This window comes from Apium graveolens, chromosome 3 (assembly GCF_009905375.1).
Source record: "Apium graveolens cultivar Ventura chromosome 3, ASM990537v1, whole genome shotgun sequence".
Lineage (NCBI taxonomy): Eukaryota > Viridiplantae > Streptophyta > Magnoliopsida > Apiales > Apiaceae > Apium > Apium graveolens.
The window spans coordinates 234,235,770-234,259,766 of NC_133649.1; the positions used below are offsets into that span (position 1 = coordinate 234,235,770).

Consider the following 23,997-nt stretch of genomic DNA (forward strand, 5'->3'; position numbering starts at 1 on the left):
TGACGGAGACTTTTGGTGCATGTAGGGATCCATCATTATTAATAATGAGATCTTTACCAATATTTTGTGGATATCTCGTCAAACCCTAACTCGTCTATACTTGAAAAATCCATATAAAAATATTGAATAAAAATATGACATGTGTTTTATGTAGAATGAAGTGTATATGTGTTATGGAAATAAAATAATTAGAGATTGTGTATTTGTTTGTACCTATATATAGAATTGTGTATGTCAAAAACAAATTATCTGAGCTAAGAAAAGTTACTGTTTTTATTATTTTAGGTTTAACCCAAAATTATTTCCTTAAACCAAATTTATTATATTAGAAATTTAAGAAAATTTTGCAAGGCAGCCGCGATTCTAGAGAACAGTTGTTTTGCTTGTAAAATTGAACAAAACTTCATCTGAATCTGCATCAAGGTAATGTCTCAAACCCTTTTCAAATCATTCCCCAAACTTGCCCAATTCACAATCAAAACCGGTGCCGTTTTTTCACGTGGCTCCTCAAATTATCACCTCCCCAGAAGAAGCATATCAAGAAGTATATGTTGTTACAGCACAAGCAGTGAAAAGGGTTCGAATTTAGAGGCAGTTGGGAGAGAATTGTTGGGCCTTTCTGATGAGCAATTGCTGAGTCAGTGTGATCAGACCACTTTTAAGTCTTCTGGGCCTGGTGGGCAACATAGGAATAAGAGGGAGACTGCTGTCAGGCTTAAGCATCTTTCCACTGGCATTGTTGCTCAGGTTTGCTTGTTCGTATAGTATTTTCGTATTCGCAAATTGTTTACTTTTCAGCTGTTTAAATTTTCTATGTGATTTTGTGGATAATTTAGGACGTTTCTATTTGTAGTGTGAAGCCTCTGGGTGGGTAATTGAATTTTAATTAACAAGTACATGTAGTTGTATGGAGTTTGTGCTGTGTCTTCTATTAGTTCCAAGTTTAGGTTATATTACCATTTGTAAAGGTCTTAAATTCATTGAATTTTTACAATAAACTGGATATTAAGGTCAGAAGAATATTTTTTGGAAGAACCAAGCTGTTTGGATCTTGTTTGGATTAATTTAGTCTTGACATCTTCGGGTTATTTCTGTGTTTTCTGTGTCGATAAGGAAGTTGTGTACTTAAGTGTGTAGAATGTGTTAGCCATTGTTGCCTCTAATTAGACCTCTTGCATTGTGAAGGGAAAATATACACCTATGTGGTGGCCTGTGGTAAGGGGGTCCCAATTCTTTATAGGAAGGTTCACATGAGGTGGCATCACCCTGCTGGCAATAGGCAAGTCTCACATGCGAGATTCTAGCAGCATTCCAGACCTTGTGCAATATTTTTCATAGATCATCGTATTTTGGCCAACACTTAAACGTGGTTTTAATTTATGGAAAAACAGTTTGCTGGTTAGCGTGATAAGTGTGTTATTCTACTGTAAAATAAGCAGTTTTTATGAGATAGCATAGAAATGATCAATAATTTATATTGGTAGAAGCTACATGTAGAGGGAAATGATAAAAAAAAACTCAATGGTATGTACTTGATTTCTGCACATAGGCTATGTTGGCCAAGAGGTTATCGTTGGAGATTGGACTATAATCATATAAGTTATCTATTCCCAATTCCCATGTTTGGTTTGTAAATTTGGCAAAGGGATTAGCAAAGGGATTAGCAAATAAGTTTTTCCTCTAAAGCTTTGTTTCCTCTCTTTCAATCATATTAATTTTCATTTACTTGTAGGCTGCGGAAGATAGATCACAACATATGAACCGTGCATCTGCACTGACCCGGCTGCGAACTATGCTTGCTCTAAAAGGTTTGTTATATCTTATGTAAATACATGCATTCTGTATCTCCCCCATACTGGACATCGCTACTTGAATATGTTACAACAAGACTAAAGTAAGCAAGACAACCGATGATACATTAACACTAGGGTTCAAGAGATCAAACTTCTTATTCTTTTTAGTTGGTCACTCGGTCATGCTTCACATTATCATAAACAGTAATCATATATTAGCTACTATGTCATACTTACAATCTGTGATCTGTGTATTAATTATTAATACTATCTTATTCTTTTTATTTAGTCAGGAATACAATAGATCTTGATACATATTCACCTCCACAAGAGCTTCTTCAAATTCTTCCTGCAAAATCTACCATCAAAGGAAAAGATGTCGGTTCACAAATTGGCCCCAACAATCCTAAGTTTGTTTTGGTCTGCCTTGTTCTCTTATCTTCTTATTCTGTGTCAAATGTTGAAGGCTTTAAGTTGCTTGATGTTAAGCGAGTTAGACTTTTATTTGTGATCACTACATTAAGTATTTGGGTAGTTGTAACCAACGGTTTTCTTTCCTTATTGTAGGGGATGCAAGCGTTACTTGATTTAATTTGTGCAGTGGATGGTTCTGTAGCTGATGCCGCAAAGAAGCTGGGGTACTAAATATTAATTTCAAACCACTAATATACTTATATTTTCCTATTTGAATTTTTATCTTCTATTTGATGAATTAAATTAATCACATGCCCAAAAGTTGGGAAAATTTATAAGGTTTGTGCTTTTCCACTGTTCTTTGCCTATTTGGATACTTTCTAACTGAAAATACTAGAGTAGGATGCTGCAGGGTCAAAAAAATGATAATTTGTTCGAACAAATATTTCTGCATGCTCAGCAAAAAAAGAACAGATCTTCATTTGTAGTAGATTGGTATTATATTAACTTGTAATTTATAAGTGGGTAAAAAAATTTATCCATTACAGTTTGGTGTTCTGTACGATTGATCATCAATGTAATAGTTAGCTGATTTTGAGTAATACTATTAAACTAAGTCGCTAAGACACTGGACTTATCAGTTGAATATAACAATTACTGCAGGCTAAGTACTGGGGCTCTATCACGATTGATATTATCAGATGATTCACTTCGAATGGTAGGTGAATGAATTTAGAGCATCCAAGGTAAACATTTGTTTATGTACAAAGATTCATTCTCAATTTTCTTTGTTTTCATTTGTCAAAAGAAATATCTTTTTCCTAGTCCTAACACAAAATTTCTCCACATCCAATACCATATAGTGTCCCCATTAAGTAATTTATTTATGTGGTACTTCTAAAATTTGTCATGTAACATCATTTCTTCAGCTTGTAGTATATGCACAGAGTGATCGCAATCAGTGACATCGTAATGGCAGTGGAAAAGTTTTAAAAGCAGATAGTAATAGTTTATAGAGAATAGGAAAATCAGTAATCAGAGTCTATCTACCAGCTTAGTTATTCTGTCAAAATCTTAAACAAACAACACTATCAACAAATCTGAAATAAACTGTGTCGTGCTTGTGCCTTAAAATTTGCAAATTTCTCCTCTTTTTAAAATTTTGCTACAGTTAATGGTGAATATTCAAAAAATCAAAATGGATTGTGAAAGACTGAAGTTTTAATGTCTAACCATGCAGGGAATGAAGCCTCTTAAATAGCACTTTTAAAATGCCAATGTAATGCATCAGGTGCAGAAGTGATCTTCTCTACAGATCTGCATGGTAATTAATTTAGTTGAAGCTGTATCTTATTATCTGTTTTTTTTTCTTTAGATATAAAGGGTTCAATTCATATCTGTTTTGGCCCCGATGAATTGCAAGTTTTATTTTTGATTCCAGAAACCTCATAGTATAACCAGTTTAAAGTAAACAAACTCTTACCATTTTATTCCTTAACATGAGGCAGCCGGTATGTCATAAACTGCTTTTAACAGGCAAACAAGTATCTTTAAACATGCAAAATAGTTTATTTACTTTTACAGATGGGCATTTCAGGCTTTAGTTTTTGCATAATGGTATTTTTTTCATTCATCTAATGAAGCAAGTAAATTTTCTAAAAAAGATAAAAGGTGAAGTTAAGGCAGAAAAGAATGTAACTTCCTCTTCAATGCAATTTGCACCACCGAAACCGCTTTATACTGTAAGTTATTCCTACAGAGAGCTAACAATTTCTTAATCAATTATTTGCTGGCAGAGTTTTTGTGGATGGATTTCTTTGGACAAGTTGTGTCTGGTCCCTTGGTAAAATGCTTAGAAGGAGAGATTTCATTGATGTCTTTTTTAAGGTAGGTGAGGCAGGAAATGTGGAATTGCTTTTTTTCTGAGATAGAGCACTCTGTTTCATTTAGTGTGAGATAACCTATAGTTAACTTATTGGCCTGCACTATGTTACTTTCTGAGATAGAGCACTCTGTTTCATTTAGTGTGAGATAACGTATAGTTAACTCATTGGCCTGCACTATCTTACTGGTTTTTAAGTATAGTTATGATCATACATGTAACTATTAATATATTTGTCCCTACTACTTTGGAACCTATGATTTTGGCAATTAAAAATAGTATCAAATATCTATGTGGGGCTACAGTTTTTTTTTAGTTTGCTTTTGTATCGTTGCCTAGTTAATTTCGAGCATACAAGTGGATATTGGTTGGTGATTACTGTATGTTCTCGAGTACTCGAAAATTTATCTTCCTTTATTAAGTAGAACGACACCCACATACATACTTTAGGTGATAATGCTTAAATGAAAGGTGCACAACGCTTTGTCATCTGTGTAGTAATTTGGCCAAGAGTCTACATTTTTTTTTATTATAGGGAACCCGCAGCCGCTACCCTTCGAGTGTGCACCGGGTAAACCCCATGGACTCATGCAATAGCCTTAGAGCTGACAATTTGGTATACGACATGACAATTTGGTATACGACAGGATAAAACGATACGAGAACGACACGATATAAATGGATATATGTTCAGCTTTTTGGTACACGAACACGGAAGTACACGACACGAAAGAACACGAAATCTAAATGGGTAAATGGGTACAGATATGTGTTTATCCTTGGATATACGACTTGAAACGAAAGTACACGAAATAATATATTTATTAATAAATTTATTAATATTTATATTCATTTATATCAATATACATATTACTTTAATATTATATGTATATATACATAAAATTCATATATATTTATGAAAGTATATCCAAAAATATATCGTTATATGTAAATATATATGTATTTAATATATATATATATATAAATATATATATATGTAAAACTATATCGAACTATATAATATTTTATATATTTATTAATTAATAAATTTATTTATTTTTATACACGAAACGATGAGTTATGGATGTGTGTTTGCCCTTAAGTACACGAATGCTAAACGGGTCGGATATGTGTTTGCCCTTCACTATACGAAACACGAAAGTACACGACACGAAAGTACACGACACGAAAGTATACGAACGACACGAATTGCCGGTTGTTGTAAATAGCCTGCAAACCATGTGAACCAAGGTAAACCACATTTAAAGGCTCAGGAGGCATAATCATAAATTCTCTTCCCGTGGGATTCGAACTTGTGACCAAGAGGATAGTTATCTCTTTTTTAACCGAGTCTACCCTTGATGATAACTTGATGATAACGTAATTCAAAAGTGCACGGTATTAACGAGTTGCGTAAAAATGTATCTTTAGAATGTGTTTCATTTATCAAAATAAAAAGTAAAATATGAAAAGACAAACGCGACTTGCTGCGACTCGAATCGACAAAAAATTACAAAATCGAGTTTTGATTCGAGATTTTAATCATATAACCTGATAATTATCTGAAAATTAAATTAAACCGATTCGAAAATTATCTGAACCAAAAATTTAATCGAAAATGATTCGAAATATTAGATTTCATTATAAATTGGAACCGAACAAAACTAAATCATAAATTATCCAAACCGAATATGATCTGAACTAAGCAAACTTTATACTTATAAGGATTTTATGTTTATTATAATATAATTATTTAACCATAATATTTTGTAAAAATATATTATATTATATTAAAAGTACTACATTTAATAAAAAAATGTATTTATCTAAGTCTCACAAATTGAGAAAATGAATAATTTGTGAATTATACAATTGATCCAAACTAACTAACACAAAATTAAAGTCAAAATATAATTTAAAAAATTAGAAAACAATTAAAAAAATAATCAATTGGTCCGAGTTAAAATAAAATTATATTATAAATCTGGTCTTAAAAAATTTAAATCTATAATATATATTATAATAGACAAAACATTAAAAATTTGGTAGTCAGTCGGTGTAAAATACGTGATTTTATTTATTTATTTATTTATTAGAAATTAGATAATAATTCGTTTAGATAAATATTTTTAAATTAGAATATTCTGGAAATCTTTTTGTGCAAGTTATTTGAGTTGAAAAAAAAAGATTTGTTATATGTGGAAGTAAGTGTAAGAATAATTTAGAAAATCGAAATCTTTTTAGTTTAGGTAATTATGTGTGCCAAATATTTTATTTTTGGAATTTACTTGAAAAGGTTATAAATTTTTAGGAGAAAGTTTATTTATTTCCCAGTTCAAATTAGGTTTTTTGTACCTATATAAAATCCCCTTGGATGATGAAAATATTCGTACAGAAATTCGTCCACAAAGGTGCGTAAACTTTTTAGCATGTTTATTGTTTTTATACCTTGCTTGTCTGTTCTGTTGTTATTGTGTTTTGTTACATCTGTGATATTGGCAGAGTCTTGATCAAATATGTTTTGCAATTTGATAGCTTTTGTTTAATTACGTGAGTGAATTTCAGGATTAAACTATACTAGTAACCAGTGTGCATGTTTGTATATATGAGTCATGCCATTTTATTTTTTTTGCAGCTTCTTGTTCATTGAGGTCCTTATAAACTACAATGATTTATGCTAATATTTAATAATTAGTAGATTCATAGAATTAGAAACTTAATATTTTATGGATTAATAAATATTTGTTAAGTATATGTTCCGTGGAGATGTTTTGCATACTAATATTATTATTAGAAAAAGAGAATTTGAATCATAGTAAAACGCGTACTATATATTTTAATTAATTTTTAGCATCATGAGATTAGAATTTGATGACACGTTTTTGTTTACTTGTTTATTATTATTTTAGCTACTATAAGTTGGCCTACTAACCTAGTACTTGTTATGTTTAAAATTTTAAATTAATCTTGAGCCGGTTTAGTAATAAATATGTGATTTGTAATTATTTGAATTATATATATGCATATAGTTAAGATGAAACTCATGTAGTAGTATTAATTTGATCATGAATTTAGTTTTGATACGAGGTAATGATTATGTTTGTGTATTCACGTGATTTAATATTAGTATAAATATATGTATGGCTTAAAGACTAATCTTGTACATGTTTTTAACATTTTAAAAAAATATAAAAATTAGTGCACTTTTACAAATAAGTATACAATTGATCCAAACTAACACAAAATTAAAGTTAAAATATAATTTGACAAATTAGAAAACAGTTAAAAATATAATTAATTGGTTCGAGCTAAAACAAAATTATCTTATAAATCCGGTCTAAAAAAATTAAAACTAAATTATAATAGACGAATATTAAAAGTTTGGTAGTCGATTGATCGGTATCTGCTGAAATTACTCAATTACCCTTACTTAATTATTCAAATTCTAATTGGCCAATTGGTTGACAGGTCAATTTTAATTTTAATTGATATTAAAGTCAATTTCATCTATCAAATTAAATTCTATTTCAAATTGAACTCTATATCAGTATAATTGATATTAAAGTCAACTTCTTTTAGCGATTTAAATTTTATTTCATATCGAGTTCTATATTATTCTAATTGTTATTTCTGATTAAAATAAGTTTAAGCGAACTATTGAACTAGAATAAACAAAATAATTTATATTATTCTTCCCATAAACAAATAAATTAGACAATTGATCCAAACTAACACAAAATTAAAGTAAAAATTTAATTTGACAAATTAGAAAACAATTAAAAAATAATCAATTGGTCCTAAACTAAAACAAAATTATCTTATAAATCCGGTCTTAAAAAATTAAAATTAAATAAAAGATAATCAATTGGATTTGATCGTTGTAACGGGCCCCGAGCTAAAATAAAATAATATAAAATACTGATTCGAGATAAATCAAATTAATATCAGATTAAGCATAATTCGTATCTGTAACTCCTTAGTTTTGATGATCACAACACAGCAAGCCATCATGTTGTTATTTGAGAATGTTTGCAGGATATAACAGTTTGATATCAGTGCTGTTTAAGTATCATGACAGCAAGCTATCATAAGATAGTAATCTATTTCAGCAAGCTATGATCACGATTGTCAGAATAACAGCAAGCCAAGATGCACAGTCCAGATTCAACAAGGAAGTCGAATTTCATGGAGATTTTATAGGATCTTCATATATATCAGTTGTAAGGACTTCTCTAATATAATATACGTGCATGATATATAGAGAGCTCTTTTATAAAATGTTTTTAATCATTCAAATTGATTTCCTAAAGAATAGGAGTTTGTTTCTCTTTCAAACTCTTTCTCCTATCTTCTTTTTAAAACGTTTTATCCTCTACTAAATAGAAAAGATATTTTCTGTACGTTGGACATCTTTCTTTCTCTTCTATCTAACGTATACATGAACGTTGGAAACCATCCCAACGATCTTACACGGTAGAATTGGATTCTAGCCGTTGTAATTTGTTGAGGCTGTTTTCAAATGTTAATGTATGGTTATATATATGTGGTTTCTTGCAGTTTTTAAAAGAGGATGACTTTGCAAGCAAGAATACATACAACTCCTGATCTTTATTGATTTCAAAATACTCTCGAGCTCTAATTATATACACGTGTTTTATCTTAGAGAGAGTCTATAGTTTGAGTTGTAAACTTTATCATTGATTTGTATTGTTCAAATTGTATTGATTAGTTGCTGGATAAGTTGGCTAGGGAAACAAGGGTTTAGTGGTACTTGCTAGAGAAGTTTGTACTACGGGGTAGTATAGTACTTAGAGAACAGGTTCTTAAACAGGGTTTCAGCAAGCCATTATCAGCAGCTGGGATAAACGGAGATATATTGTTGTATTTTGTAGTTGTAACCTTCATTGATCAATAATATATTCTCTTACCAAGTTGGTAGGGGACCAGGACGTAGATCATAGGGGCTTAGGGGTCGAACCTGGCTAAAATTCTTGTGTGTTCTATTTACTTTCCTGCACATTATTTTCTGCATTGCATTTAGTCATCTCAGCTTACTATCATTGTCAGATTATAGTTCAGTTGGTAAAATCTCAGTAAGCTATTATCGGGTAAAATTTAAAAGTAATCCTAGTTAGCCATAATCACCTATTCACCCCCCCTCTAGGTGTAATTTCAGTATCCTATAGATCTAAATTAAAAATTAACTTTTACTTACAACATAATTATTAGTTTTTTAAAACACACAAATAATTATTAATAAACTATATCATTCAGTCAGTAATATTGTCTTTTTTAAATAGCGCTTATAGGTAATCAATTAAGTAATAAATCACTAAATAGTGTCTTTTTAAGTTCTAAAGAGAAATTGTATTTTTACTCTAAAATAATAAACCCGCTATAATAATATTTTTTTCCGGGTACCGAAGCTATTACCTTAAATAGGTTTAAATGCTCAAAAAAAGACTGCGAACATATATTTATTAAAGTATTCATTATGAATTCATATTATTTAAAATTTTAAATAATCAAATTTAAGAATTTAATTCCTAATTTATCTATATATATTATTAAAAAAGATTTGTGCGATCTGTGCGTCGCACGGGTTTTATGCTAGTAGATATTAAATAGATATTATTTAAAATTTGTTCAAACTTTCATAAATTTAATTTTATTTTAATGGTGTTAAATATAATGATTAGTCACATTTGAAAAATAATATTGATTGTTATTTTCAAATTTTAAGGATTTTATTCGTATATTATATCTATCTTTTGAAAAAAAGGTTGTAAATGAATTATTATAAATATTTTTTTAATTTTTTTATTTAATACAAGTGAAAATAAAATATACAATTAATAAAAAAATTTGATATAATTGTAACAATCTAAACATCTGAAAAATTTATTTACAAACATTACCTATATACTATAAAACATTTACTAGTTTTTTATTATCGTAGTTTATAAGTAATTTTTATAAATACATAATGTACACTAAAATATTTAGAAAATATAATTAATAAATTTAATTAACAATAATTTTTTTTATAATTTTATAATAAGATAATTTTACACTTAACATTAAATAAAATTAAAATATAATATTAAAAAGAAATACACACACGTATATATAATATAACTATTAAAATTATAAATATATATACATGTATACTCACACACATAACTAGGATTATAACAAGAGAATACACTAATTTGAGAAGAAACTGAGGTTTGAATTTAATATAGATGATTGTTTCTCATTCAATAGAGTGTTATCTTAAAATTTTGTGTTTTCGGTAGAGAGGCTTCTTGGCTTCTTTTTTACATAAGTACTGTTTCTCGTCTACAAAAATTTTCTAATAGGTGTTTACGTTGGAGAGGCCTCTTTTTTACATATATATATTTTCAGTTTTTTAGTTGTCAGCTAAATTTTATAGCAAACATGTATAATCCATTACAGATGTCTAAGATGTTAGATTTTTATGCTTTGATATCTACATATAAATATATTTTAATAATATGTTACATCTTTAGGATAATATTTTAGGATTAGTTATAATTTAGATTTGAATATTTTTGAATTATGGTTATATTATTTTTAGAAAATAAGATAGGTTGTTATATAATTTTTAGAAAATAAGATAGGTTATTATATATTTGCCTATAAAAGAACAAAAGTACATAAATGATCTTAATAAATATATACTTTCACGTTATATTTTCTTCTTGTCAAAATGTAGACACCAGAATCTATCTATACTATATTATATAGACGAAACATTAAAAGTTTGGTAGTCGGTCGGTCGGTATCTGCTGAAATTACTTAATTACCCTTAGTTAATTGTTCTAATTCTAATTATTTGGTAGATCAATTCTAATTCTAATTGATATTGAAATCAACTTCCTGTATTAATTTACCAATTTCAATTCTATTTTATATCGAACTCTATATCATTATAATTTATGTTAAATTCAACTTCTTCTACCAATTTAAATTTTAATCCATATCGAGTTCTATATCATTCTAATTTGTTACTTCGGGTTAAATTAAATTTAAACAAACTAAATATAATTCTTAAGATTTGGTTGATATATAATGTGACTCGGGGTAAGATAAAATAATAATACTGTCAATCCTCCTAAAAAAGTTATACTAATGAACTTGGATAAACAAAATAATATATTTTATTTATCAAGGATAAAAAAATACATTATATAATTAATTCAGACTAACACAAAATTAAAATAAAAATACAATTCGACCAACAAAAAATCATATATACTAATTATTCAGTCTAAAATAAAATTATCTTATCGATCCAGAATTAAAAAAAAATTAAAATTAAACTAAAAATAATTAGTTTGATTTGGTCGGTGTATTAAGCATGATGTTAAGATAAAATAATGTAAATCACTAATACGAGATAAATCAAATTAATATTAGACTAAGTATAATTCGTATCATATTCATGTGAAATAAAAAATCAAATTTTATTTAAAACATAATTTTTTTAAATACACTTAGAATTATTAATAAAACTATTTCGGTCAATCAGTAATATTACGTTTTTCGGATATCTTTTATAGAGTTATTGTTAATCGATTAAATAATCACCATGCTAAAATAATAGTTTTTTAAGGTACCAACATAATGAAGACATTATATTTTTACCCTCAATAAAATAATAATTTCATTATAATAATATTTTCCCCTTACTAATGTTATCACTTTAAATAAGTTTAAATATTTTAAAAAGCTATAAGCATATACGTTTACTTAAACGTATATAATTATCATAAAATTATATCATTTAAAGTTTTAAATGAACAAAATTAACAATTGAATTCAAGTATTTTTTTCAAATTATATAATATTAAAAAAAATTGTGCCGTCCGTGCATAACACTTGTTTTAAGCTAGTAATCCAGGCACACCTAAAAAAGTTATCGGAAATGTGAGCTTGTTCGGGTGTCTCTAGAGATGAGAACAGGGAGTTTTTAGCAGTGTGTGGGGGAGTTTTCTGGGAGATCTGTACCCCAAGATTGCAGAGGTGCGTCTCGCGAGGCTTATGGGTAAAGGAAAAGGACATGGCAAAAAAAGTACTAGTCCTTGTACTCGGGGTACTATTACCGACTGCCACTCCTTAAAACCAGTAGGGGTAGTTTGATTCGTTGGGTGGTATTGAGTTGAAATCAGAAATCGGGTTAAGCCGTTAAGCGGTATGAGTTTGGAACCTGATATTTGATATCATCTATTTTGTTCAAAAATATGATAAAAATGTATTTCGTTGATAAACTAATTGGAATCAACAATCAAAAGACATTTAATTATTTTTTTGTTAATATATTATTTTAATATTAAAAACTAAAATTATACACGATCACTTGATTTAATCATACTTAGTAAGGCTAAAAATATAATTTTTTTGAAAAATACCTTAGGCTAAAGATATTTTACAAATATACTATATTTTTTTAAATAGAATTTCAAAATTACTTTTTTACTTTCAAAAATACTATTTTCCAATTTTTTTACGAAAAATATTGTTTAATGCAACTTGATTTAATTAGATACAACTTTTGACGAATTTATGCCACTCCATGTAACCTCAAATGCAACAAAAAAACTCGATCCAACTAGTTGTATGTCTGCTTAATTTTGGTTGATTCTATATTTTTGCAAAAAAAATTAAAAGATAGTAAAATCGCAAAAAAATAAATAAATAAGCTAGTATTTTTGATATTTTTTCTTATTAAAATATGGGTTAATAAATATTTTTATATAGTATCTAAGAAAATAAAATATACATTCACATTTTTTATTCATTAATATTAAAATTTGAGCTAAAAAAGAATTATACTTTAGTTAAAAAAAAAGACAAGCGAGCAGAGAAACTAATGAATATGATACCAAGAGTTTGATTTAGCTCATACTCACCTCTTCACACCTCTTCACATGACTTTGTAAACCATATACCTCATGGGTTTAAGGAATGAGTTTTAAAACAAAATTTTTTTAACCAAACACATAGTATGAGTTTTATCCATTCCAACCCAATAACTCGTACCCAGATTTGTTGAACCAAACACCCCTAAAAGATTTATTTATATAAATAATCATGAAGCCTTTAATCTATCAAAATTCGTCGTAGAGAAATATGTGGATTTATTTCCCAAACCCATGCATCGGTTGCAACTCATAGTCCAGTATTCTCTCCAAATTGTGTTACAGAACTTTTGATCTTTAAATGTTACCATCTGCCAATGCTTTCGTACTAATTAAAGGGTTGATTGTAACAAAAATATGGGTAAACACAAAGAAGAAACCGGGGGAATTTACATTCTCTTACCAAATCACCTACAATCTCGTATTTCTGAAATGGAGCTTCAAAACCCTGCAGATATCAGTCGACTCATCATTTGCTAATCAATTGGGGGTGTAACAGAAGCATTATTTGTTTTAGGTCCTAAAAAATAGAAACAGCATACATTATCAAATTTCCAGAGACCACACTGAAATGTATAATTTCCATCATATGCCACAACGTGGATAAACTTTCAAGAAATTTTTCATAAGCTAACCTGTGAGGCTCAAACTTTTACTGTTTTCTCCACATGTTGATGAAAGCAGACTTTAAAGTCCCCCAAACAGATGATTTTGTCTGAATCTTTTCTACCGTCTGTTCTTCACTTAATTCCCTTAAAAATAAACAATTTATTAGCTTTTAGCTTAATTTTATGTAGTTTGCAAAAATATCACATACATAAAAAGCTTATAGTAAATCTTCTCAAGGTGATTACGACCACAATTGTATATAATACTCGATCTTTATCCTGATTGTGTCTTGCCGTCATAATCATGTTATAAAAGTAGGGGGTTGAGGGCCCTAAACATGTACTCATGTAACTTAAGATGCAAAGCTTTTTTATTTGAAGGCAGAGGGGGCAGTTTCGTAAAAGCAGGATTTGTACAAATTACTACATTTAACTCACATGAGCACCCTTAAGTATTTTCTCTAAAATTAAATATATTTACATATATTTGCAATCAGTTTACTATGAACCTTTAGGGTTTTGGATCGTTTACTTCGGTTTGGAAATGGACATTTCAACAAAATATGAACCCAGCACTAATTCAAACGGAATAACAATAAGACTTCTAGAAAATAACGCCCCTATATCCAAATAATATAGTATCTTCACTCCCCATAATCAAACTACAGAAATTTAACTATTAAAAAAACAACCACTTCTTCCAATTTTTAAGAAACAGAACATCTGACGAAGGGAAGCATAAAATCCAAATGATAGTGTCACCTGAATCACCATGATATAACAGTTATTTATATGTTAGCTGACACAAATTAACTTTATATTAGATTAAAAGCTTCCCCGAAAATAAATAAAGTCAGGGCACAGGTACGCCTCATTAAGTCCTATCTCCCTACCCAAAACCTTATATAATGTCACATCCAACTTTTAATATATGAACAAAAATGTTAAATAAAGAAGACTTAATTGCACGAAAATGACCTCAGTTATAATATTTTTAAACATAAGTGGCTCAGGTTTAATAATAGGTACCCGCATGACCCTTATTTATATTGTTTAACGCCCGATTGCATTTCGTCTGTTTCAACTAACGGACGTTACATATTATCATTTTTAAAAATAAGCAGAGGGCTAAATTAGTAAAATCACAATTGATACACACATAACCCCTGTATTATTATCAAGTCGATCATCTTATTTCCCTCCAAAAGAAGTCTCACAATCCCCCCAACCCACTCACAAAGAACCCTAAATCTAACCGTAACTGGGACTTCAATTGGAGCAAAATGGCATGGAGATTGAGGTATAAGGAAGATGAAGATGTCTTCAAGCCGTACCACTGTCCAGAATATACAAGTAATTTCTGTTATCCCTCTGTGCATGCATATTCAATTATAAGGGATCATAAATTTGGGGGTTTAGGGTTTATTGTATGTTAAGTACTTGTTTGTATTGATTTGGTTATAGTATGTTTCTTGAATAAGTGTATATTTGTACTAATTATTTGTTGTGTTCGATTGTGCATACAATGGTAATGTTAACTTATTTAGTTATTAGGGATCATAATTTGGGTGTTTAGGGTTTCTTGAAGAAAAAATGTTAATGTCATATGGTTTATTGTGTGTTAATTACTTCTTTGTACTGATTTGGTTATTGTATATTTCTTGAATAAGTGTAAATTTGTACTAATTATTTATTGTGTTCGATTGTGCATGTAATGGTAATGCTAACTTATTGATTGATTTTTGGGTGATTTATAATGTCAGATGATGATCTTTTCTCAATTAAACTGTACTATGATGGTGAACTGCTAGATAACCCTAAGAGATATAATGGTGGCTCTGTTGTGTATGTAGATTTTTGTGATAGTGATGCAATTAGTCTATTAGAGATTAAATCTATGCTTGTTGAAAGTGGATCAAAGGTTGGGTATGATGTAATATACTATAAGATACCAGGGACAACAATGGAGAATGGGTTATTTGAGTTAGAGACCGATGTTGATCTAATGTTAATGTGTACATTGATATCTAACAAGGAAAGACCTAGGACTAATAGGTATGTAGAGGTATTTATAACTCAGCCTTTGGAGCCATTAGATGTTATTCCTAGCCAAGAAGAGATTAATATGGACAATCCCCTTGGACAATCTACACAACAAGAAATAGATGAGGAACAACAGTTAAGGGAAATAGAGGGTATTAATAAAGATTTTTCAGATCCTGAGGATAGTGATGAGTATGAATTGAATGTGAGTGACAGTGATGATGAGTCTTGGCACTCAGATGCCTTTAACAAGGATGAGAGTGATGATGATCTGGTGTTTAAAAAAAATGTTGATAAAATGGTGTTTGAAGATCATGACACCCCTGAAGAGCCTGTTAAGGATGACAATATGGGTACAGATGAGGAGAATGTCTATGCTGGGAGTGATGATGAGATGATGGCCCCTAATTCTACAGATGAAGATGAGCCAAATTTTCCAGAATTCAACGAAAATGTGGATATGGAGAGACCTGTCTTTGAGCTGGGTATGTTGTTCAAAAGTTCCCAGATTTTTAGAAAAGCTGTAAGAAATCATGCAATCATGGAGAGAAGACCAATCGAGCTTGTCAAAAATTATGGAAGAAAGATAAAATACGTGTGCAAAAAACTTTGTAAATGGACTGTTTATGCTTCTCCATTTAACAAGACTCATACTTTTCAGATTAGAACATTGGTCAGAAAACATACTTGCATGCCTACATTTAAACAAAAACAAATAAATTCAGTTTGGCTTGCAGAGCATTATGAGAAGGAAATCAGGATGAACCCTGGATGGCCTGTTAAGGCTTTTCATAAAAAAATATTCAATGACTTGAAAGTGGAAGTGTCAAAACATGCTGTTTATAGGGCTAAGACTAGAGCACTGCTAAAGATCAATGGCACTCACAAAGAATAATTTGGTCAGTTATGGGATTATGCATATGAAGTGAGGAGGGTTTTGCCTGAAAGCACTATTAAGATATTGTGTGAAGATCCAAAGCCAGCTGAACAAAGTGGGAGGTTTATGAGAATGTATATTTGCTTGGGGCCATTGAAGAAGGCTTTTGTTCAGTTCTGCAGAAAATTAGTTGGCCTAGATGGTTGCCACCTTAAAGGACCATTTGGTGGGCAACTCTTGGCAGCAATTGGGGTAGATGCCAATGATGGCATGTACCCAATTGCATGGGCAGTAGTGGAATCTGAAACTACAGAATCCTGGATGTGGTTCATGGAGTTATTGAGCCAAGACTTGAAGATTCAAAATGATGAAGAATGGACCTTCATCTCTGATAGGCAGAAGGTAAATATTTTTGCACAATTTCAAAATATGAATTATATGTACATTGATGCAACATAGCAATTATTTGTTATGCATAATGCAGGGACTTATAAATGCACTGGAGGAGGTGGTACCAAATGCAGAACACAGATTTTGTGTTATGCATTTGCTCCAAAATATGCATAAAGAATTCAAAGGAGTGGCATTAAGACAACTCCCTTGGAAGGCTGCAAGGTCTACCACTGATTGGGAGTTCAATTTACATATGAACAAGATGAAGGAGGTATAAATGTCATTATACTTGTTTAGGTAGTTATCTTTAACTTTATCTTACATATATTTATTTTTTCATAGATTGTTGTTAAGTGTCATGAGTGGTTGTAACACCCCCAAATTTGGGGTCGGGGATCCGGGTTGTCACGAGTTCCATTTCCCTCAATAACACTGTTAGGTCCCAATGTGTTTGTAGAAGGGGGGTTGAATACAAACGTCACCAAATAATCGAATAAAATGCGGAATAAAAAATGTGAAACAAAATTCAAGTTAAATAAAAATATTATTAAACTTGAAATGTGTTACAACAACTGTATCGATTACAAGGTATTAATCTCAAATCAATTATCACAAATCTAGAATAAATTCGACATGAACTTTTTCTATTTTTGCAATAATTAGAATCAAATGCTAAACGCGATTTGAGATTAAGTTCTAGGGATTTTAATCCGCTAGATTGATACACAAGAACAAGATAAATAATTCTAGTGGTTTGGATTTAACATTAACAAACTAGAAATTGATCTTGAATTTCTGCAGAGAAGATGATTTTATATTTCAAGGCGGCTGCACTTTTGTTCTTGACTTGTGTGTTCTTGATAAAAAAATATGCTGCTTCTCTGCTTCTATTTAAATCAACAAAACCAATAGAATTGACTTGGCATGACAATCCTATAGCTGGCAAGACTTTCGGTAGGACAATTGAATGAACTAGCAAGACAATCTGAATGAACTAGCATGACAATCAGAATGAACTAGCAAGACAATTATCCTCCTAGAGTAACTTTCGGTATGACAATGGAAAATGGCCTAGCATGACAATCGGTATGACAATCCTGATTGTCATGCTAGTTCATTTTCAATTGTCTTGCAGATTTAATGCTTGAATTTAATCCAATTAAGCTTCTGAAAATTCCTAAAATTCCTAGAATTAATTCAGAATTAATTAATCAATTAATTCAATTAATAAATAAATTATTCTTCGCAGATATAATTTATTTTCTTAATTAAATTAGATGACTTAATTAATTAATAGAGAATTAATTCTAGTCTTGAGCAGCAACCATTCTTCTGCAAATCTTCTGAAAATCACTGAAAATTATGAATCAATTCTATCACTTCAACGTTGACACTCGATGTACTGTCTGGTTCATGAGTGACTAACTTCCGTGACGTTTCTTCATGTCTTGACTTTGACACTTTGATTTTCTTCAGATTAAATCCTTGTAATTTATTGATACCCTGACGAGATCTCTGTCACTTGATTAAATCCACGATCTTGATTTATATCACTGAGGCATGATCAACTTCTTGAACTTCTTCCAGTGAATTAACTCCTCAAGTCTGTAGATGAACATTGTCTCTGAATCCTTTGACAGATATTACTTTGCGAGATCTCTCTGACGGTAGATCCACTATTTACTTATTACATTCTTATTTGAGTTGAGTTGAATCCTCGAATATACAAATAGGTCTATGACATATGACTTACAATCTCCCCCTATTTGTTTGTTAGACAATGACACACAAATACCTAGAGGATAACTCAACTAACAAATAAGAAAAAGATATAAACATACATGCAAAGTAAATAGCAGAAAAGTTCTGGATGAGATTTAACATTTTCCAGATTCCAAGTAGATGTTCCTCTAGACTGAACATATCTTCAAGTAGTTCCATCTTCATTTGTACAACCACATTTCCTGTTAAGAAGCCCATATCTCTTGCTTCTCCCCCTATGAGAATCAACTGATTAAAGAAGATCACCTTCGTTTTACCACCTCTCCCGTACAATAGGATTCGCAGATAAAAACCAATGGTACTCCCCTAACAGCTTCTTCCCTTACTAGGAAATCACCTTGTGTTTACCACCTCTCCCGTACAATAGGATCCGTAGTTACAAACAACAATGGTGTGGTGTAGTGTACATGTAGGATCTTTTTCTTACTCCCTGCTATTTCTCCCCCTTAGTTGAGGAATCCTCCAAACTATTACTTAAGCTTTTATCTCCCCCTTAAAGAAGGAATGTATGCCGTCGTCAGAAGGAGTTCTCATATTTCACTTGGTTGGAAAAGAAATAACAAGTAGTTTCTCTTTCTACCTCACTGTGAGTGTGTGATTGTGTTTTAGTGTACCTCACATGTGTTTCACTCTTCTCTCCACTCGTGTTTACACTCATTCTCACAAGTGTATCACTCCTCTCATAGCTCCATAATCCAGCTGTACCTGCAAGGAAAATCACCTTAGCCATCCTTAAGGAGGTCACAGGTGGTGCAATGGGAGTTCACAAATCCCCATCCTTGTTAAACTCGTCAGATGAATCTGAGTCATAATTTACAAGTTGCTAGTTTCCCTTTTAGGGTTCCAGATTTGAATTCTGGGAAGGTAAACAATGATCCAACAAATTTAGCATAAGGATCAAAGTTCCCTTCTAATGTCTGTGAAGACATTTCCTTGTGACTTATCAGGTAATATCTGAATCATTGTCAACAAGTTGCCGATCTGCACCTATGTCAGATCCACTATCCGCAGATGCATCCAGGGGATTTAAGCCTGGGGAGGTAGATACTGACCACTGACATATGGCTTTTGGATCAGTATCCTCTCCTAACACCTGTAAAGGTAATTGGTCCATTAACGAACCTTGAACAATCGAATCTGACCTTAAAATGGTCGAAACTCTTGTTTCCGTCAACTCATCCTTTGTGTGTGTAACCTCTCCTTGTGCATCAAGAATTGTTAATGTTTGAAGTGGTGACACTACATCGGATACCTTGGCCGACAGGCAAAACTCAATAGACTCACCCTGTTGAGAGAATGAATCTAGTAACTGATTTTGTGCCTTTTCAGCCATTACATCTTTTTGAGAAGATGTATGGGGGCTAGCAGTTGTCTCGGTTTAAATACTACTCATCTATGTAGGAGACAGAGCTACTGGGTTGACTACAGAACCTTCCTTATGTGGTGCACTAAGGCACTATCTCCCTCATGCTCATTCATACTACATTTAGTGGTAAAAGAGTGTTGGTTGGTTCTGTTTTTGTGTTTGTCTTTACAGTCTGGGATAGACGTTGTGGGTTTTCAACCTCATGACTGTCAATGAAAGAAAGTCATTGGAGACTGAACCTGTAACATAGAACATATGGTAATAGAGAGAAAATGATTTACAATAGTGATTTCAAAATATTTTTCATGAAATAAGAAATCACTAATGTAGAAAGAAGTTTGATTTTGTTTTTCAATATGAATGAGTTTTTGATAAAACATTGATCACTTAGGGTAAAGTCTAAGTAATTCTCATTCATGTCAAAAGCTTACAAATATCTGCAACATAATGTTAACAAGATATCATTGACCGATACTTGTCAAGTACTTTAGATACTAATTGTTATGTTGCATAACCAATATACCACTGCACATATAAAACAATATGTTTGTGCCTAGTGATAAGAGAGTTATAAATATGATGACTCTACTAGTTCATATAAAATTATAACTTCTGTTAGAGTGCCATACCATGTCCTTGACGATTGCTTGAGCAGTATACTAGTTCATACCAACCTGAAGTGAGATTGTGAAGAAGAAATTGCATAGTCCAATAGATCTGCAGCTGCAAAGTCCATGAACTGTGGTGCATTGACTTCCTCTTTTGACTTACCAACCAGGAGTACACTTGTACACATCTTACTAGAGTACAATTCCAAGTGTAATGTGCAACAGGTGTCTGATATGTCGTAATATTCTCAAGTCTCGTCACTGGTGCTATATGTTAGATACTGCTTCCTGATAATAACCTAGCACAATATACAAAATTACAATGATAACATTCCCAGCTTGCAAACAGCCATATCCCTCAGATAAACCTTTGCTGTTATCTCCAAAGGTAACCATGGGGCCAGCTTTCTCAACCACATTTGATAGCAGGGCTCTATCTCCGGTCATATGTCTTGATGATCCACTGTCAAGAATCCACACTACCGGTTATACTTGTTTAATGCCCTGCACTACAAATGGATTAGACCTTCTTCGGAACCCAAACTTGGTTGGGCCCGGCATACTTGTAGAATTGTCCTTTGTCAGGCAAAACAACATTTTTAATTTTAATTGTCTCAACTTTCTCAATGACTGAACATTTGACCTTGTAAACAGCCTTAACAAATTTCTGTTTAAGCTTAGGCACAAATGTCTCCTTTCTAGCCTTAGAAGGACTAGCAGTCTTAGACCTATCATGCTTCATGTTATTCACATGCTGACGAGGAGTAGTCTTATCATTAGACACATGCTTACCATTAAAATAAGCATACATCATATTAAAAGCACAAGACATACAATTAGCAACACCACATGCTTTATGAGAGTGATTAACAGCAGGCAATTTATGCATGGTAGACATGACATTATTGTTATCCAACTCATGTGTGTCTGAGTTAGTCTCAGTTGCTTTCACAACTTTGACTGGAACTTTTGACTCACTTGACTTGGAAACAATCTTCTCATAAGCATGATCCTCAGCACGTATTTCTTCTTGAATAACAGAAGAGGTCGCATCAAATGGTTCAGCAATTGATGCTTTATAGAGGGGTTCATCAACACCCTTAAGCACATGTGGTACTTCCCTCCCTTTAGCACATACATGAGGAGGGGAGTTTATGCCTAATTCTCCAATAGCAGCATTGTAATCATAACCTATTCCAGATGTTTGATTAACAGCTTGCTTACTGTAGAACTCTTTAGCCTTCGAACAAGAATTGAAGTAGGCTCTAACCTTAGTCTCAAGACCGGTGATCTTGTCTTTGAGAATAGTTTCGAGTTTTCTATAACAGTCAACTCTATTCTCTAGAAAAGATACCTGTTCTTTTAATTTGTCTTGATTAATGTGCACAAGTCTTAATTCATTGACCTCTTTCTCAAGGTCTGTGATCTGTAAACTTAACAGTTCATTATCACGACGTGCACAATCTAAGTTACCTCTTAGATGATAAACCATTTCAGCATCAGAAAGTTTTACCTCTATTCTTGACGATGAAGCTTTTCCATCAATAGCCATAAGAGCAAGATTTCCTTCATCTTCATCTTCACTGTCAGTATCATCCCAGCTTCTTCCTTTTGTCAGATAAGCCCTTTCAGAGTTCTTTCTTACTTGCTTTGGCTTCCTACATTCTGTGGCAAAGTGTCCCAACTCATTGCAGTTATAGCATCTAATGGTGCTCCGATCAACCATCCCTGTTTTGTACCCACCACTGCTGGTGTTAGAGGATGAAGATCCACCTTTCTGGAATTTGTTGTAGTTGGACTTGTACTTAAGCTTGGGATTCCTCCTGAATCTGACATGGGAGAATCTCTTGACAATTTGGGCCATTGACTCATCTTCCAATTGCTCCAGCTCTTCCAAGGAATAAAAATCATCACTTGATTGATTTGTAGTAGGAGGATCATATTCTGCTACTAACATATTTTCCTCAGCCTTGGAATACTGTACCATTCTCTCCAATTGTTGAGATTGCTGTTGTTGTTGACCTTCAGCTACAAGTGCAGTAGATGTGCTGACCATTCTATCCTTCCCGTAGACTTCCTTCTGTTGAATCTGCTCCAACTCATAAGTTTTTAACACTCCATAGAGCCTGTCCAAAGAAATCTCACTCAGATCTCTAGCTTCTCTAATGGCAGTGATTCTATGTTCAAGATGAGCTGGCAGTGTTAAAAGGAACTTTTTGTTGACCTCCCTGATTGAATAATACTTTCCATTGATGTTCAGGTTGTTGATCAACGCATTGTACCTCTCAAACACTTCAGTAATTCCTTCTCCTGGATTTGATTTGAAATGTTCATATTCAGAGGTTAGGATTTCCAACTTGTTCTCCCTAACTTCCTCTGTGCCTTCATTAATCACCTCAATAGTTTCCCACATGTGTTTGGAATTTTTACAGTTCATCACATGTCTGTTCATCAAGGGATCAAGGGAATCAATTAATATTAATTGAAGGCTGGCATCCAAGGAGGCTTCTTCCTTCTCAGCAGGAGTAAAATCTTCAGGCTCTTTTGGATAGGTTCTAGCTTCAGTAGTCACCACACCATCTATTATTACCTCCGGTTCAATAATCATCGGAGTCTTTATACCCTTCTTTAACAAGTTTGAATATTTGGGATTTGCAACTTGTAAAAATAATAGCATCTTCTTCTTCCACATGATGTAATTCTCTTTATCAAATTGTGGAATTTTAACGGTTCCAACTTTATGTGAAGTCATTATGAATTTTTGAATAAATAAAAATTCAAGGAGTTGAAAAATCACAAAAGTCTAGGATCTTGATTTGTTCGTTAATCAGAATGCTCTGATACCAATTGTTAGGTCCCAATGTGTTTGTAGAAGGGGGGTTGAATACAAACGTCACCAAATAATCGAATAAAATGCGGAATAAAAAATGTGAAACAAAATTCAAGTTAAATAAAAATATTATTAAACTTGAAATGTGTTACAACAACTGTATCGATTACAAGGTATTAATCTCAAATCAATTATCACAAATCTAGAATAAATTCGACATGAACTTTTTCTATTTTTGCAATAATTAGAATCAAATGCTAAACGCGATTTGAGATTAAGTTCTAGGGATTTTAATCCGCTAGATTGATACACAAGAACAAGATAAATAATTCTAGTGGTTTGGATTTAACATTAACAAACTAGAAATTGATCTTGAATTTCTGCAGAGAAGATGATTTTATATTTCAAGGCGGCTGCACTTTTGTTCTTGACTTGTGTGTTCTTGATAAAAAATAT

The 23,997-nt window shown here is 31.7% G+C and overlaps 1 protein-coding gene across 1 annotated transcript; it reads left to right on the forward strand.

Moving 5' to 3' along the window:
* Window positions 1-297: 297 nt before the first annotated feature.
* LOC141713177 (uncharacterized) lies at window positions 298-4,379 on the forward strand. Its single transcript, XM_074516468.1, is given in 8 exon segments — window positions 298-747; window positions 1,733-1,808; window positions 2,083-2,213; window positions 2,361-2,431; window positions 2,871-2,928; window positions 2,930-2,953; window positions 3,448-3,531; window positions 4,004-4,379. Coding segments are annotated over 7 exon segments (702 nt in total). The 5' UTR covers window positions 298-426; the 3' UTR covers window positions 3,469-3,531; window positions 4,004-4,379.
* The last annotated feature ends 19,618 nt before the right edge of the window (window positions 4,380-23,997 follow it).